General features: G+C 37.5%; 2 protein-coding genes and 1 long non-coding RNA gene across 9 annotated transcripts; 2 read left to right on the top strand and 1 right to left on the bottom strand.

Annotated features, from left to right (window-relative positions):
• Positions 1-3,041: 3,041 nt before the first annotated feature.
• On the bottom strand, positions 3,042-6,498 carry LOC103435736 (uncharacterized). Of its 4 annotated transcripts, none has more exons than XR_011581491.1 (10): positions 6,248-6,492; positions 6,021-6,094; positions 5,720-5,800; positions 5,271-5,363; positions 5,035-5,154; positions 4,741-4,812; positions 4,393-4,470; positions 3,683-3,951; positions 3,514-3,600; positions 3,042-3,251 (listed from the first exon to the last, which is right to left on the bottom strand). XR_011581491.1 is itself a non-coding variant. In XM_008374144.4 (8 exons), exons 1-8 carry the CDS (start codon positions 6,342-6,344, stop codon positions 3,760-3,762), a joined length of 807 nt encoding a protein of 268 aa, XP_008372366.2. In that variant the 5' UTR covers positions 6,345-6,498; the 3' UTR covers positions 3,342-3,759. The 4 variants fall into 4 exon arrangements, 1 of the variants encoding a protein (XP_008372366.2); XR_003773490.2 differs by lacking the exon at positions 3,042-3,251 and adding an exon at positions 3,340-3,389; XR_529466.4 differs by lacking the exon at positions 3,042-3,251 and having other exon boundaries at positions 3,342-3,600.
• A 270-nt stretch (positions 6,499-6,768) lies between these two features.
• On the top strand, positions 6,769-8,216 carry LOC114824900 (uncharacterized). 2 transcript variants are annotated; one of them, XR_003773487.2, is made up of 3 exons: positions 6,769-7,472; positions 7,573-7,632; positions 7,896-8,216. It is a non-coding gene; the product is annotated as an uncharacterized lncRNA (long non-coding RNA). The 2 variants fall into 2 exon arrangements; XR_011580627.1 differs by lacking the exon at positions 7,573-7,632 and having other exon boundaries at positions 6,775-7,472.
• A 2,634-nt stretch (positions 8,217-10,850) lies between these two features.
• Positions 10,851-15,604, top strand: LOC103435735 (probable methyltransferase PMT3). 3 transcript variants are annotated; one of them, XM_008374142.4, is made up of 8 exons: positions 10,851-11,198; positions 12,195-12,555; positions 12,668-12,832; positions 12,943-13,125; positions 13,259-13,853; positions 14,114-14,226; positions 14,341-14,561; positions 14,982-15,604. In XM_008374142.4, the coding sequence occupies exons 2-8, from the start codon at positions 12,313-12,315 to the stop codon at positions 15,298-15,300; spliced, it is 1,839 nt and encodes a 612-aa protein (XP_008372364.2). In that variant the 5' UTR covers positions 10,851-11,198; positions 12,195-12,312; the 3' UTR covers positions 15,301-15,604. The 3 variants fall into 3 exon arrangements, with proteins under 3 accessions (XP_008372364.2, XP_028958428.1, XP_070677227.1); XM_029102595.2 differs by having other exon boundaries at positions 10,878-11,486; XM_070821126.1 differs by lacking the exon at positions 10,851-11,198 and adding an exon at positions 11,525-11,685.
• The last annotated feature ends 633 nt before the right edge of the window (positions 15,605-16,237 follow it).

Raw genomic sequence — 16,237 nt, 5'->3', positions numbered from 1 at the left:
AAAATAATCAGCAATCTACACCCTAAAAATGTGTCATTCAGTTCAGGTCATGTTTGGGAGGAAGCTAGCTACTTAGCATGGGAGCCATGTCTGTTGTATCCAAGTGCACCTCACAACAACACATGTCCATAAATGAGAGGTTGGAGGGAAGAGAAATCACATTTGATGAACAACTTATCGTTATGTTATTGAGTCGAATCGAGATACGACTAACATGAAACGAGTTGGACGTAATAACTTATATGAAATGAGTTGGACGCAAGCCTAAAAAGAGGCGAGATAAAAAAAAGGATTGCATGCAAGTTTCTCTATTTTTTTTGTAATGAGTCGTCATGTAGCTTTACTTCGTCCATGTTTTGTTTATCTTATGTTTTTAGTATGAATTGTGATTCTCTCTTTAGGTATTGCGTTTTGCCATGCATAGTGGTCATGTTATCTTCTTTGAGCAATCTAGCTCTAGGGTTTGTTAATAGCAATTACGTACTCAGAAGTCTTAATCTATAAGAAATTAATGATATATCTAAAAAGTGTCACATACATGTCAAAGATCTATCTTAAGGTAAAGTGTCCGATTATATATTCTGATTAATAATGGAACCGTACGTGGTTAGTTTACTTGTATGACTAATTTTGCAGTTGAATAATTAAGCTAGAATATTGAGATTAATTTATCAATTGAGTGTGCAGAAAACTACTGAAACGGAGGAAGCTTGCAAAAATACTCCTACAACGAATGTACCCCCAAATTGTGGTTGAATACGACCCACTGATCAGAATCATTTCCTAACTCCTCATTAATATAACCCTGAGATTGCTAATTGGAAGATTCTCAATTATTTAATTAGTGATGTCAAGGGCTTTTAGCTTTGTGATTCGATTCTTTCAATTGGCATAATCCCCCTAGCTATATTTGACCAATTTACTCTTAAATTTATTTGTACACATGTCATATTTGAAACTTTATAAGAGTTTTTTTTTAATAAATACAAGTGATATTTAGGGAGGAGAATTCAAAGACAGAACATTGGATACACGGATCACTACACTGAATCAGCTTAATAATAATTTTTTTTTAATATATAAAAAATCTAACTAGTCAGAAGTTCTTTGTCAAACTATTTGATCACTAAGTGATTTATTTCCAAGTCCCTAAGATCTCCAAATCGTGGTTAGGGAAATAAATAATCATAATAATCTCCAAATCAAGAACAACAAGAAGTAATTAGATGCAGATCTGTAGTCCAAACAATTCAACTTGAGGGTTAATCTTCTAACCAGAAGGGAACAAATAGGATGACAAGAAGACAATGATCGGTTGATGTCCAAGTTTGCACTAAATCTCTCCAAAAGAATTTCCCATGTCGGCAATTCTGGCGTATTAGGTCCAAATCCAGGGGCTATAATCCAAACACAAATTGTTAAAGTAAAGATTAACCAAATAATTGCCTTGCCACAAGTAAACCAAAGATTCTGCTAGTTACTTAATTAAAGATATTTAATTAATTAAACATTGCATCCCAACATAAATAATCTCAATTGGACAATTCTTAGCCAATTTCTTTTGTCAATGCCAAATGCAAAAGACATGAGCACCAATTCACTTTTTTTCTGGATTTGGAGGTGAACCAAAACTTGGCCCAACCAAATTAACCCTCTCCACACAATTTTGCATGGAAAAAGAGATACATGCTTTCCATTCTAGTCCTTGTGTGCTTCCATGAAAATCGATCCTACTTTTTTTTTTGGTCATCCTACATTAGAAGTTATTTTTGTACAAGTTGTTTACGATATAGTACACGAGGAGAAAAAAATTTCCTGTTACGTCACTTGTGGAGAAAGAAAGGGAGGGCGTACTAAATCCTGATACGTACGCTATTGGCCTACATTTATGCACTAATACACAATCTTGTGGAATCCATCCACACATAATGGACCCTAAATCGTATGAATATCAAATGCATCACGACCGCGTATCTAATAACATATTTCTTAAACTAGCATGGACACAATAATAGAATCTTGTGTATTTCGATCCTCAAACATGATTAACGATCAAGATTATATAATTGACCCTCTCAAATTACGTCGAGAATATCTCCATTCTTGAAGTTGAAGTAGCAACCGATGTTAACATGAGAAAAAGATTAGTTTAAATCTAATCTGTTCATATTATGTCATAATCAGGATGCAAATATTGATTTAATCAGCCAAAAGCAGCACCAGAATACTGCAAGTTTGCAAGAACCCACTAAAACGCTAACTTGGTTTTTCTGTTTCCATGAAACGTTCATGTTTGATCACCAAACATGTATTAGTAAGTACAAAAAGCACACCTAACTGTTCAAAATTGTACAATCATTTGAAAAAGCTTGTTTCCCAAGAACTCTAAAGGCTCCTTGAGTGTCTAGGATTAGATTGGAAGTCACGTTGAAGGAAGAAATTAAATTTGTTTGCCAAATTTGAAAGTAGAGGACGAATTAAAGAACCACAAAACGGTGAATATTTTTAATACCTAATGTCAATCTATAGTATCTAATACATAAAGGTCGTACCCAGTGCACAAGGCTCCCGCTTTACGCAGGGTCTGGGAGAGGTGAATGTCGGCTAGCCTTACCCCCATTTATGGAGAGGCTACTCCCAAGTCTCGAACCCGAAACCTACCGCTCATGGGCGAAGGCACTTGCCATCGCACCAAGTGCGACCTCTAATAGTATCTAATACATATTGTCGGTTTTTTTATTGGTCCTACAGCTAATATTAGTCTTTCTCCATTTGTTGTGATTCACATCGAATTGGATAAAGAAGTGACAAATGAGATTCTTGGGAAAAAGCCCAGATTTCAATTACACAAAAGCAGGATATGGAAGGTTATCAGCTCACCTGCCCCAGCCTGCTAAGTCTAGCATGTTAAACTACTTGAAATATTAAAACGATGGAGTATGTCGCCAACTGTTGTATCTCGAAGTCGGACCAGGTGCTTTCAGATCATCTGCGACAGCTCCGCTGCCTCGACATCCGACATACTCCGAAGAAAGATGAGGTTTTGGTGAAAACTGAATAGCAGCATGTTGAGATTCAGAGAGGCATGGCGCGGCCTTTTCTTCCTGAACAAATTGACTTACACACCTGGTAGTTCTATTTGGCATCAAGCCTCACCAGAGATATGCAAGGGTTGGGATGGTGGTGGCATTGCAGTGGTTGGTTTATGGTGGAATTCCATGGAGAATGTGATGCCAATGTTCGACTGAGGTCTGTTGAAAATATAGCCATCCGGAGCTTTAAATAATAGAACTACTGGGATAAAGCATCGTAGGTAGTAGTTCGGTAATAGCAGCGAGATGTGTAACAAACGGAGCTCCTGGTGTATTCTACTGTATTGCAGTAACCTACTGTGCTTTCAAGTACGACGTATTACAGAATATCGATAATCATATCAGAGGAAATGAATTAAGCATGAATTCACATGGATGCTGTAGACTGAGGAAATAACAGATTAAAAGGAATAAGCAAGACCTAGCAGATCTTCTATCCTTTATGCTTAGGCTTTTGGGTTGGGTCGGTTCGCTGATACGATGTCTTTGTTCATCCACATCGGACGACCTGCAAAAATTTTGGTCATGTAACTAGTAGACCATATGTTCAGCGCTGTAAGGCAATCACTTCAAAGCCTGCATCACTGTACCTATAATAACATAGACAGCCACGAGAAGCACAACAATCTTATTAATCAACGGGGCTGCTCCTACTATTCCTTTTTCTTCAATCTTTTGAGACTCGAACAACTAAGCCTGTCGGTGTCTTGGAAGTTTTGAGATGGCCTGAGCCTATCAGATCACGGAGGTGAAATCTCATATCAAGCGGAGAAAATCGAAGAGCCTTCTTCTCTAAAGGGGCCATCATCATTTCTTTGTATCTCCTCCGGTTTAGAAGAGAGAGAACTTCCTTTCTTCCCTGAACAAAGAGAACACGTGATTCAAAATTTGGACAATTTTCCTGTTCAAACTTAAAAATTTGCAGGAAAATGCCAGATAAAACTCAATCTCCCTAAGTGTTGAATGGCCATGGTATTTCAAAATCTCAAAGCTAACATCCAATACTCAGGTGCCAATTGCTATGTCTCTAATCTAGCAGCCTAAGAGTTTACAAAGTTAACCTTATATCAAGGGTGAAAACTTCCAGTCGGATAAAAACCTAAACTTTTACATGAGCTATAAATTGCAAAAGATGCATATATGTCTTCAGTGAATTTAATATACAAATATACAAAGTTAACCTTATATCAAGGGTGAAAACTTCCAGTCGGATAAATACCTTAACTTTTACATGAGGTACAAATTGCAAAAGATCAGTGAATTTAATCTACAAATATACAGTGAGAAATTGATTATATACCTGAGAGAGGCCTTTTAGTACTGAACCAATATTTGGAATTGCGAACCAGTAAACGTTTGGATCAATAAGTTGACGAGTCTAGAAGTAGATTCCATAGTTAGAAAGCTGGACATCATAAAAGATATTCAAAAGGAACCCAATAAAAAGAACTAAGGGGAAGCATTCCCTGTAAAAGGAGCTGCATAATAAACTTTAAGAGGAAAGATGTAATCAAATCATGTTTAGTGTAAACTATTTCACTAGTTTCCGACTAAGCAGACAACATTACCACAGAACATACCATAATCAATGAGGGAATTAAAACAGCTGCAACATAATATACTAATGAATAAGTAAAAGTTCACTTACAAGAAGGCCAGAATTGATCAAAAGGGAGATGTGTTCATCCTCCACCTTTCCTCCACGAGATAATAATGTACACTGTGGCAAACAATTTTTCAGTTGGATTGTAATTTATTGTATTGTATCTAAAGAGTGACTTGTTCAATCATTATTTTGTTTTAGCACATTATAGTGCTTTAAAAGAACCCTTCAACTCCGAGAAGTACATAGATACAGCACTATTTTAAGGGTAAAAAAAATCAATAAACAGAGATGAAAACAAATACAAGTTCCAGGTGGTTTGATATTCCAATCACTCACAAGATCTTGATGTCCAATACTGGGTTCAAGCTTGCAATCAATAACGTGTGATTTAAACCACTTAAAAACTTCAACAATATCTTCGTCCTTTTCTTCGAATCTTTTCACAACTTTTTCCATCTACATATATATACAGACAGAAGAAGTTCATCAACTTTTTCCATCTCACTAAGAAAATATAAGATAAAATGCAATCATGCTACTGAATAATCATCTAAAAACTCATGTAAACAAACCTGGCGAAAATAGTCATCCAAAAACATTATTGCATGATCGTCTTGTCCAGTATTTAATTTAAAAACCCGTAGCACTTTCTCTCTTTTTAGAGTCTGCACAAGAAAATAAAAGTAACCAAGATTAGTCATAAGAAACTCCTGAACGCCGGAGGTGCCAACTATCTTAAAGCGACATTGTTCCAAGCACCTAGAATCAAATTCTACCATCGCTGAAGATAAAAAAAAAGGTGTCCACTTTAAACTTGGGAATCACATGTTCTCCATAAAAAATACAAATATATGACAAATTTTAGAATAACTTCCATATGTCCCGATCAATAACTAAGACCACTGATTCAATTCATGAGCAAAAGGGGTTCACAGCAACATAATTAACTCTTGTCAGAAAAAACAGATTAAATATGTATTCAAACACATTTCCAGTTATCTTCTTTCAAGTTCTCACAGACCTCTAGATCCCGGTCCACTTGTGTTCGATCCTCCACACTGCTATACAGCTGTGACCGCAAAATGAAAGGCTGAACCGTTACCTGAACAAAAGGCATGAATCAAACTAACCGTATTCAGAAAACAAAAATTAAATTACCCCCAACGAATATAACTGACTAACCACTACTGTGAACAGTATCAAACACTAGGGGAACAAGAAGAACAACAACAAATTCACAACTATTCAATCAACTCAGCAGCTTGTGAAATCTGAAACTTGAAAAAATAATCATATCAAAATCGAAAATTTACAATCCTAACCTTTTCGTTGTTCGGAAACTGAGCTCGCATTATCCGAAGCGCCACCAACGTGTCGCTGAATGTAAGATTTTCCTCTGCATTTCCCCAAAAATTAAAATTTCTGATTAATATTAACTACCCATATGCAAGAGAACATTTCCCAGATATTCAAATACCGGAAAATCATCAATTAAAAGTGTAAATTATATAAATTTTCATTCCTTTTAGTGAAATCAGTGAGAATATACCTAGTGATAGAATTTGATCGAAGTCGCCGGTTGCGGCTTCAGCGTCTGTCTCTCGCGGGCGTTTTTTACCTTTCAAAGAATCTGAAATAGTCGCCATCTTTTTGCTTATGGGTAGGATTTGAGATTCGATTTGGGGACTTAGGGGAAAATTAGAAAAAAACCCTAAATCGAATTTGTCTAATTTTGGGGGTTTGCGTAAAGTCTGAAGCTTTTTGGCGTGCTTGCTTATGTTATGTCCGTTGGAAGAAGGTTCGTAAGGTTTGGTTTTTTCTTGTTTTTTTGACCGTTTTAACCGCGCGCCATATGACTAACCGTTTTTTTTTCTTTTTCAAGTCTTAAGATATTTATTGAATAGGGAAGAAAACTAACAAAGAGGGGCGGGGCCTCGATAAAAATTTTACCAGAGATTTTAACCCGGTTGAACGAAAAAAAAGTATCATGTACCTAATAACTTAACGGTTAATATTATCCTTTAATAAAAAATATAAAATTACATCAGGAAGGTCTTCGAACTAAGATACGGTGAGCTAAAGTTAGGCCTAACCTAGATAGGCGATGAGCCACTTTATTGGCATCCCTTGGGACGAAAGTAGTCCAACATTTTGTAGAATCCTCCGTGTAGGTGTCCAAAAGGACCATTATTGGGCGTGACCTTGAGTAGGATTGCCGAAACAACCATAAGGGCATCCCCCTCCATCTCCACATCTGCAGCGGGCCATTGTTGCGGAAACAAAGCTGCTTCACGAGCAGCAGTCACCTCGGCCAGTAACGGCGTAGTGATGCCATCGAACTTAAATGCAGAAGCTGCCAAGAATTCCCTTCCGCATTCCTAACCACCATCCCAACGCCTCCCACAGCCCCCATTTCATCCCAAGCACCACCAAAATTACATTTAATCCAACCTTCCTCAGGCCACTTCCATCTCTGAACTTCGGCTGGGATAGACATAGACTTAGGCTTTACCTCATTCCATTTCTTATATTCAAGCAGCCATGCTTGAGCTTGAAGTTGAATTTCCGCCGGTGGTAAGGCCGCTCCCTTCCATAAAAATTCATTCCGATCGAGCCTTCCAAATATGCCGCATCAGAACTAAAACCAAATCAAAGCTCTCCCTTGATACCGACTTCACCAAATGTGACAACCACCAGATGAATACCCAAGGGACTCGAAAACCAGATGCCTGCTGATCGAGTACACAACACCAGAGCATGCCCCTTGCCTTCTGGTATGTGATTTTTTGTCTCTCTGTCTTGCATGTGGGTTTCTTGTTTTAGATGTGGATTTCCCATCCCTTTTCAACAATTTTCTCACCTCTTTTTCCCGAGAAACAAACACCAAGTTAGTGATCAATAAAACAAAACTACTGGGACATCTTGCTTTTCGCAGTAAGCAACTTTCTTTGTTATCTCTTTTTTTTTTCTTCATGCAAGTAAAGTTTTCTTCTTCTGTTTTTGTTTTCATGATTAGAAAGAAAGAAATTGCAATTGTTCAGATTGGGAAATTTATCAAATTAATTTGGTGCATTAACAGTTAATTAATTTGTGAAATTGGAAAGATGTTGGTTGTTGCATGTCAAATTTTAGATTATGCAGAATTACAAAGTGGAAAAGTAAGTGAATTTTCTTTTGCTTATGATCTATATGCGCAGGTCTCCAGGATGAAGCCTTTCTTTGGTTTCCGAGAACAGCATAACAGACTTCACTACAAGAACGAGCAACGAAGTAAGCACTTTTAGTTATGACTAACCGTTAAATTGACCATAATCGAAATGTCGTTTTTTATTTTATTTTTATAAACGATAGCGTAACTAGGTTAAATAATTAACTATTAAGAGGAGGAGGATCGGAGAAGATTGAACCCAACTATGATGAATAGACCTAATTTATCATAGCATTTATGTTAAGCACATCGATTTAGAGAGAGAAAGTCGAAACATTGAATTTTTTATGAAAGATAACTTTCCACTTCATTCCGTCCTGTTTACGTACCAAACGCTGCCTAATAGTTAAGGGTATTAAGGTAAAGTTGCGATGAATTCTAATTTCATAATCATGTCATACATGAAAATGTCAATTGATAATCCTACCACTTAAGCTTGATGGTAAATTACCTACCAACTTTAGTTTCTTGGTAAATTACCAAACCCACTTCATTTTAATGAAATCTATACACGATACGAGAAAAGTTTTCATGATAAATGATATATTGTTCGATTAGGAATTTGAGTGGGGTGCTTATAGTATATTAATTTTTTAAGTCGAATGATAAAATTTATGAATTAGATAGTTAGTTGTTTAGATAAAAAGAATCGGTGGCCATGGAATATGCACAAGATTACATGTGCATAATTGTTTTTCGTCGTTGTGATAAAACGTCATTAATAATTTCAATACAAATTATTAAAGAGACTCTTTTTATAAACTATATTTATAATACATAATTGTAATATCACGTAATTTACAAAATATAATCTAAAAAAATAATGTCGGTGACATTTTCTGATAAATAAACATGAAATGGATGAAAGTCTCGATTTACGCCATCAATCAACTTCTCAATTAAGAGTATTGCCACTTGAGTCTTGACACACCGTTTTCCAATCCCTCTTGCCAACCAGCAATGATTTGTCAAAGAGAAAGCAAAAAAGCAAGGGCTTTCACTTTCATGCGCCAAACCATTCCATGTGAAGTGTTTTATTTTTTTCAAACGAACTACATTATCTATACAAATGAAAGAGGGTGGACTTAGCCTCATAATGAGCTAATAATAATGAGTTGAATATCAGAGTGCGTTACGAACAAAACTTTAAAATAGAATATTATTAAATAAACGAGAATGCCAAAACGGCTACAAAACTCTAAGATGCTACATTTTGAACGACTTAATATCTCTAAATAACAAAGTTCTCTATTTATAATAAACTAACATTAGTCCCTAATAAGCAAAGAAACGAAAACCTAATTCTAATGGGCTAAACCCAAATCCAAACACTAAATAAATAAATATTTTCCAACACCTCCCGTCAAACTCATGGCGGTACACGTCATGAGTTTGCCAACAAGTAGATGCGGATGCAAGCTTCGTTAGGCGAACACAACAAGTCAAGCTGGCAAGTTCCATTAGGCGGACACAACAAAGTAAGTTTCGTTAGACAGACACGACAAGACAAGTTTCATTAGACGGATAGGCAAGCAGGCAATCAAGCGAGCAAACAAACAATCCAAGCAAACAAGCAAGCAAGTAGATTCCGGTTGAAGATCCAATTAAAAACCAAGTACACAACGCCACTTGAATGGTCATCAGTCCAAGTGATCGTCGTGGTGGTGGGCAACCAGGAGATTTCCAAGCTCAACAATAACCATTCTTACATCAACCGTGTGGGCCAAAACAAACAGCCAACTTTTCCTTTTTTTTTTGTTTTTTTTTTTCCTTCTCTTCTTTAGCTCTTTTATTTATTTATTTTAACTTTTCCCGTGTGTGGGCCAAAATCTCAACCAATTTCCAATTTTTTCTTTTGGCGATGACATTCTGCGGTAGAGTACAAGGCAAGGACGAACTCAATCCGAGTTTGGTGTTCTCGGGTCGAGCAACAACGACGGTGTGGGGCAGATACGGTGCAGGGGCGGACGCTGATGCATAGGTTCAAGGCAGCAGCAGTTCGAAACCATGGGATCACACAGCAGTAAACAACGGATTAAGGCTCCGATGGCTTGGTGCAATAATGAGTTCAATTTTTGTGTTTTTTTTTCAACGACAAAACCCTAATCTAGGTACAAAGATAAAACAAATTACAACTGAACTGATATCCGGCGACTGAAAAATAAATTGATACCACCAAGAACAGATCAATCCCGACGGATCGAATATGCTCTGATACCAAGTTGATTATTAGAGTGCACTACGAACAAAACTACAAAATATAATATTATTAAATAAACGAGAATGCCGAAACGGCTATTAAACTCCAAGAGGCTACATTGTGAATGATTTAAAATTTCTGAATAACAAAGTTCTCTATTTATAATAAACTAACCTTAGTTCTTAATAAGCAAGGAAACGAAAACCTAATTCTAATGGGCTAAACCCATATCTAAACACTAAATAAATAACTATTTTCCAACATAATGTGGTTTAAATTGGAAAGAGATCCAAAGTCTCGGGATCCGAGTAATTAAAATTTAATCAAACGGTTACAAACATGGGTTCACTTTAAAAATTATAATAATTTTAGCCGTTAGATCAAATTTCAATTGTTCGGATCTTCGAACTTGGTGAATTAGGAAGAAATGATCTAAAGATGACAATTTTTGTTTAAATTCGCCTTTTGATGAGAATCAAACTTAAAAGGAAGAGGATCCTCTCCTGAGTTCAGGATGGGGATCCTCCTGATCACAAAATTTGGATCGTTCAAATTTAATCCAACAGTTGTAATTATTATAACGTTTAGAGGACCCTATTATTTAGAGTCATTTGATTAAATTTGAACGGTCTGGATTTCGTAGTCAAGAGGATCCCCATCCTGAGTTTACGAGATGATCCTCTTCCAACTTAAAATTGTAATAAGTGAAGTACAGACTGTACAGTACCACACGGACTATATCGTAATGTGACGTGTTGATGCCGCGTATTCAGGCGGTCCCGTCCATACAAACGACAACGTCGTTCTGTCGTGTGTGTTCACCCTCACCCCACCGTCTCTCTTCTCTCACTCTCTCTCCCATTTCTGTAGTCTGTGGATCTCCCTCTTTGTTTATTATTCGAATAGATCTCTCTCTCTCTCTCTCTCTCTCTTACACAGAGTCAAATTCTCAAATCCCATATCGTTGTTCAATATTCTTTTGTTTCCCCATTTATGCTTCCCACTCATCGTTTATAAGAAGGACCACATCTCTTTCCCTCTCTCTCTCTCAAACTCTCTCCTGCTCCTTTGGGAAAAATCCATTGCAACCAGGTACGTCCTCTGCTCAATCCTCATCGAAAAACGAGCCCACATCTATCGGTTCCGATCCGTCCCCACTCTCCAATCGCACTCACTCTCTCTGTTCCTCACTGCCCATATGCAATTTTTGAGTCTTCATCCAAAAAGATCTGATTTTTTTGCTGTTTTTCTATGAATTTTCATCTGGGCAATTTCAAATCGGCACTTTCCAGCTCTGGGAATTAACACTGCCGACGATTTTTTAGATTTCACGAGCTGGGTCGTATCAATCTCTGTCAATTCTTGTTGTTGAAGTTGAAGGTCTCTCATTTATTATATATACATGTCAACTGTCGACTGTCGGTGCTTTTGCGTCTGTTAATCTTGCATCTTTTTTGTGTGTTTCTCGCTGCCGATTTTACCCTCCTTCCTCTTCACTCTCACGCTTTTTATTGGTGCTATTCGATTTTATATGCCATTTATTTCAGACATTTAATCCGTATAGAGAAATCAGATAGTGGTACTTTTTTTCCAGATTTGTTCCTCTTTGAAGGAACTGGGTCAGATTTGAATTCGTTTTTTATTGCTGGGATTGAATTTTTGTTGTTTTTGTACTTGTTTCACTTGCTTTGGTTTGGTTTATGAGTTTCTTACACTAGCTTTTAGCTGTTAGTTTCTGGTTTTCCTTTTCTATTTTAATTAATGGCATTAAAGTATATATCTTAAATCCCCAGTTAATAACTTTTCCTTTTTCGTATAATATTGACTGGATTAGGATTTCTTTGTTGTGAATCTTGCGATTATACTAAATCGAGTTATAAGGTTGCTTCCTTCTTAGAAGGGAAATAAAGTAGAGCCGAATAGATATTTCATTTGGTTTACTTGAAGTGATGAGTTGAATGGTCTTAATTTTATATGTTAATTTTCGATGTTTGAATTCGTAGTATCGCGGATCATTTTCTTTACTTACTGCCATTGTATCTGTATTCTATGGAACTAACTAGTTTAATCGTGTTTTGGTGATTGAAGCTGTTTCTGAAGTGGGACATCCGCCGATCGTCCTTCTGGAGTGAAACTGGAGCTTTATTTTGAACTCTGCATGTTGAAGTCGAAGTAGAAGGGTAATTGCTGTGTTGGTTTGTGAAAAATGTCACGGGGAAGGGCTGATGGGATCCCAAAGAAACGTTTGGTCACCTCAGTTCTTGTTTTGGTGATCATTTGTGGTCTCCTATACTTGTATTCTAAGAAAAATGGTTCCTCTGGTCTCGAGTATGGCAGTAAGATAAGAAAATTCGGTTCTACTTACTTGGGTGCGGATGAAGATGTTGACGAGTCACCTCCCAAACTTGGTGAAGATGAAGAGGATGGTGTTATATTGAAGAGCATACCGGTGAGTTGCCTTGGCTAACATTTACTATGTCGTTTCACTTCATAGTATACTTATGAGTAATTCATATGGGTTATATTTTTAAGGCTAATATAAGTATTTTTCAATGATGAAGGTTTGTGATGATAGACATTCAGAACTGATTCCTTGCTTAGACAGAAACCTTATTTATGAAACAAGGTTGAAGTTGGATCTGTCTGTGATGGAGCATTACGAGAGACACTGCCCAGTGCCTGAAAGGCGATATAACTGTTTGATTCCACCCCCTCCTGGATATAAGGTGAGATCCTGCTTAAGTCTTTACATCAAATGGAATTGAGCGAGCAAGCTTTGTACTAGAACTTTCTCTTGAATTATAGTATGAAGTTTTCTGCTGTTTTTATGCAATAGATCCCAATCAAGTGGCCTAAAAGCCGAGACGAGGTATGGAAAGCAAATATACCTCATACGCACCTTGCAACTGAGAAGTCTGACCAAAAGTGGATGGTTGTCAAAGGTGAAAAGATTGGATTTCCTGGAGGAGGTACTCACTTCCATTATGGAGCTGACAAGTACATCGCATCAATGGCTAATGTAAGTCAGTGGCCCTTCACAGTGGAGGCAAAAATAATTAGTTGGTAGAAAGCTAGTAAATATGGTGTTTTTTTTTCTTTTCTTTTTTTTTTTCATGATTAAAGCACTGACTTTTCTTGGTTTGGATTGGCAGATGCTCAACTTTCCTAACAACATTTTAAATAATGGAGGAAGTCTCCGAACGGTCCTTGATGTTGGTTGTGGTGTTGCTAGTTTTGGAGGATACCTGCTTTCTTCTGATATTATCGCAATGTCTTTGGCACCTAATGATGTTCATCAAAACCAGATCCAGTTTGCATTGGAGAGAGGAATTCCTGCGTATCTTGGTGTTTTGGGGACCAAGAGACTCCCTTACCCAAGTAGATCTTTTGAACTGGCACATTGTTCTCGCTGTAGGATTGATTGGCTTCAAAGGGATGGGATACTTCTCCTTGAGTTGGATAGGGTACTTAGACCAGGAGGTTATTTTGCCTACTCATCTCCTGAAGCGTACGCACAGGATGAAGAGGATCTTAAAATTTGGAAAGCGATGAGTGCCCTTGTGGAACGGATGTGCTGGAAAATAGCTTCCAAAAGGAACCAAACTGTTATTTGGGTCAAGCCGCTGACGAATGATTGTTACATGGAAAGACCCCCTGGTACTCAACCACCCCTCTGCAGGTCTGATGATGATCCAGATGCTGTCTATAATGTGAAAATGGAGGCTTGTATCACACCATACTCTGAGCGTGAGTACTATTTCCTTCATTTTCTAAATAATTTTTATACTTCTGTGCTTTGGTAGTCGCCTTGAGCACCTTGAGCAATCTCAACGTAACATGCCAGAACCCTTTTTTAAGTTGATCACATTGTTGATTTAAGTTAATTTAATTTTGAGAATTATTAATCTAGAAAATGGACGCACCTGGAAATATTGATTGCTTTGCGGTATCTAAATAGCATTGAGAGTTGAAAAAAGCACTCATATTTGTTGGTCCATTATTTTCAGAAAACCATAGAGCAAGAGGAAGTGGTTTAGCTCCTTGGCCTGCTCGATTGACTACACCTCCTCCTCGTCTTGGTGATTTTGGCTACTCCAGTGATATATTTGAGAAGGACATGGTAATTCTTAAAACAGACTGCATTTTTTTTCCCCTTCTCTGCCGGGGTAATATTCGCTATTTAAGATCACAAACATACAAATACTTGGTGTATGACAGTATTAATGTGGTGCAGGAAGTTTGGCAACAAAGAGTTGAAAATTACTGGAATCTTTTGAGCCCAAAGATTAGTTCCGACACAATAAGGAATGTGATGGACATGAAGGCAAACCTGGGTTCATTTGCAGGGGCTTTGAAGAACAAAGATGTTTGGGTTATGAATGTGGTGCCAGAAGATGGACCTAACACACTTAAAATAATATACGACAGAGGACTGATAGGCTCAGTACACAACTGGTACGTTGAACAATCTTTATGAGTTAATTGCTTTTTTGTGTTTTTTTGAGAATCAATCCCCATATGATTGGGACAAACGGAGAGATGACGCTGAGGATGGGACTCACTGCCGGTTAGGCAAACTAACCAACGAAAGAGTTCAATTAGAAACTTGTAGAACCTTGAACGGTTGATGGTCGTTGGTGTTTAGAATGAGAAATTCCCACCTATATAGTTCTGCTGCCAAATATAGATTTTCTATTACTCTTAAAATATTTCTAGGCAAGATCTCAGGCTTACTTTCAATATCGGGAACGAGCGAACCTTTTGTTGTATTGCATTAGGCATAAGTTCATGATGTAAAAACATGATATCAAGCTTCTTTGCTATTGTAACATTGCATCAAATACTGATATATTTGTTTGGTGCAACTTGTGACAGGTGTGAAGCCTACTCAACCTACCCACGAACTTACGATCTACTTCACGCTTGGACTGTCTTCTCCGATATTGAAAGGAAAGAATGCAGCGGCGTTGATTTGTTGATTGAGATGGATCGCATCCTGAGGCCCAAAGGTTTCATCATTGTGCGCGATAAGCGGAAGGTGGTGGAGTTCATAAACAAATACATGAAGGCGTTGCACTGGGAAGCAGTGGCAACCGCTGATGCGGAGGGAGGCTCCGAGCTAGATGATGATGTGGTGTTTATCATCCAGAAAAAGATTTGGCGTACGAGCGAGAGCTTTAGAAATGTAGAATAGCGCGATATGATCCCGGCATCTCACAGGGCTTAAGGTGGTGCTGGGTTTATTTATAATTTTGTTGCATTTGGTCATGTTGCATTTTTCTTCTCAGGTTTTCCAATTTTCTTTGCCCCTCTAATTGATCAGAACAGATCCTACATTCTATTTATAATTCATTGGGAAATTGTAAGATAGTCACCTTCTGCTATTGATTGGAGAAAGGTGGAGGCGCATTCCATCTGCCCATGAGAGGATTGAATCTGTAATCTTTAGCAGTATATGTGAAAACTAAAACGGATAAGTATACGTATGTTTTTTCCTATGCACTTAGAGTTCAAAATTCCATCATGCAGTTCAAATTAGTTTAAAATAGAATATCGTTTGTATAAAATGATCAGAACCAGAGAACCGAATCATCATTGAACATTGATCCTGCCGAATAACATTTCAGAGGCATGGAAAAGCCAGAGTGAGAAGGAAGGAGGCAGATTGTCTGCCCTCCTGTTATGGTGCCCTTCTCATCCCCTTCTATTTGTGCAGACACGATTAAGCCGCATCAACATTTTATATTAATAGAAATAATAAGACAAAAAGCAATAAAAATATAAAATGATTCATAAAATGTTGATATAGCTTAACCGTGACCGCACAAATAAGAAGGGATGGGAAGGACACCATAACAGGAAGGTAGACAATCTACCTCCGAGAAGGAAAGGCACCTTGTTTTTTTTCAAACACACGATTTTTAGTTCCTTTTCAAGATTTTACAAATATAGCTCATTCATGCCTTGCTCAAGAACCCTTGAGGAAATGCTCGAACGCCCCTCAAGTGGTTTAAATTCGACTGCGAGTCGCGAAAGAGTAAAGATGTAAACTGAAGCAGTTCCTTGCAAAGTTATGTACCCTTGATGTGTCAAAGTTATACTAATGATGTGGAAGATGAAGCCCGTCCCGT

This window comes from Malus domestica, chromosome 05, assembly GCF_042453785.1.
Source record: "Malus domestica chromosome 05, GDT2T_hap1".
NCBI classification, from domain to species: Eukaryota; Viridiplantae; Streptophyta; class Magnoliopsida; order Rosales; family Rosaceae; genus Malus; species Malus domestica.
This window is presented reverse-complemented; position numbering and strand designations above follow the sequence as displayed.